At 41.6% G+C, this 855-nt stretch overlaps 1 protein-coding gene across 3 annotated transcripts in view; it reads left to right on the forward strand.

Moving 5' to 3' along the window:
• Positions 1-855, forward strand: part of unc5cb (unc-5 netrin receptor Cb) — a 120,187-nt gene that overhangs the window by 76,235 nt on the left and 43,097 nt on the right. For all 3 annotated transcript variants that reach the window (XM_032540373.1, XM_032540374.1, XM_032540375.1), the window contains exon 3: positions 269-412. In XM_032540373.1, coding sequence (XP_032396264.1) covers positions 269-412 — 144 coding nt within the window. The remainder of the gene's footprint in view (positions 1-268; positions 413-855) is intronic.

An 855-nucleotide genomic window follows, 5' to 3' on the forward strand; every position in this document is an offset into this window, starting at 1 on the left:
ACACACACACACACACACACACTGAAATACCTAGTGTCAAACCATGTGATGTGACTGTAAATTGTACTGATACGTTTGATGGGATACTGACGTTAGCATTGATCTCTCCCAGGTGATAGAATACAACATTTCAATGTGTGGATTGTCTGATGGTAGTGTATATGATATAAACTGATTAATTTTTGGTCTGTTTAAGTTCCTCATCTTGTTCTCTGACGATATGTACTTATACTTTCTCCCTTTCGCTCTTTTTTGTCTTTCTTCATAGGCCTAGTAGTGAGAGAGGCAAGCATAGAGATCACTCGGCAGCAGGTGGAAGAGCTGTTTGGGCCGGAGGACTTCTGGTGTCAGTGTGTGGCCTGGAGCTCTGCAGGGACCACCAAGAGCCGCAAAGCCCATGTCCGCATTGCCTGTGAGTATTCCCCCCCCTTCCTTCATTTTGCTCATTATTTTATTACTCAGTTTTTATCTTCTCTCTCATCTTTGTATTCCTCTCCACACAAAATCTCTGGGCTACCAAGGAAATGTGTCTCGCAGACCGACTTGTGCATCATGACAGATTTACAGATTCTGGAAGGAGTGAAAAAAAGGTTTTTACAGACATGGGATTCAAGTGTCCCTTTGAACTTTGAACTGGTTAAAAAGAATACAGAATCTGAATCAGTGTTCTTGTGTACAGTATAAACCCATACTAAATAGTGCAGAGGAATGATGGAGATGCGGCAGTGTATACACAGTAGAGAGGCTACATGTTTATGCCAGTATTCCCTCTTTTTTTCCTGTGGGTGGTCCTCATTTGTTCTCTGCCTGTGTTTGTCTTCCTACTGAAATGCATTACACATTTTTTTAATAGTA

The sequence above is a fragment of the Etheostoma spectabile genome, chromosome 16 (assembly GCF_008692095.1).
Source record: "Etheostoma spectabile isolate EspeVRDwgs_2016 chromosome 16, UIUC_Espe_1.0, whole genome shotgun sequence".
Classification (NCBI taxonomy): domain Eukaryota; kingdom Metazoa; phylum Chordata; class Actinopteri; order Perciformes; family Percidae; genus Etheostoma; species Etheostoma spectabile.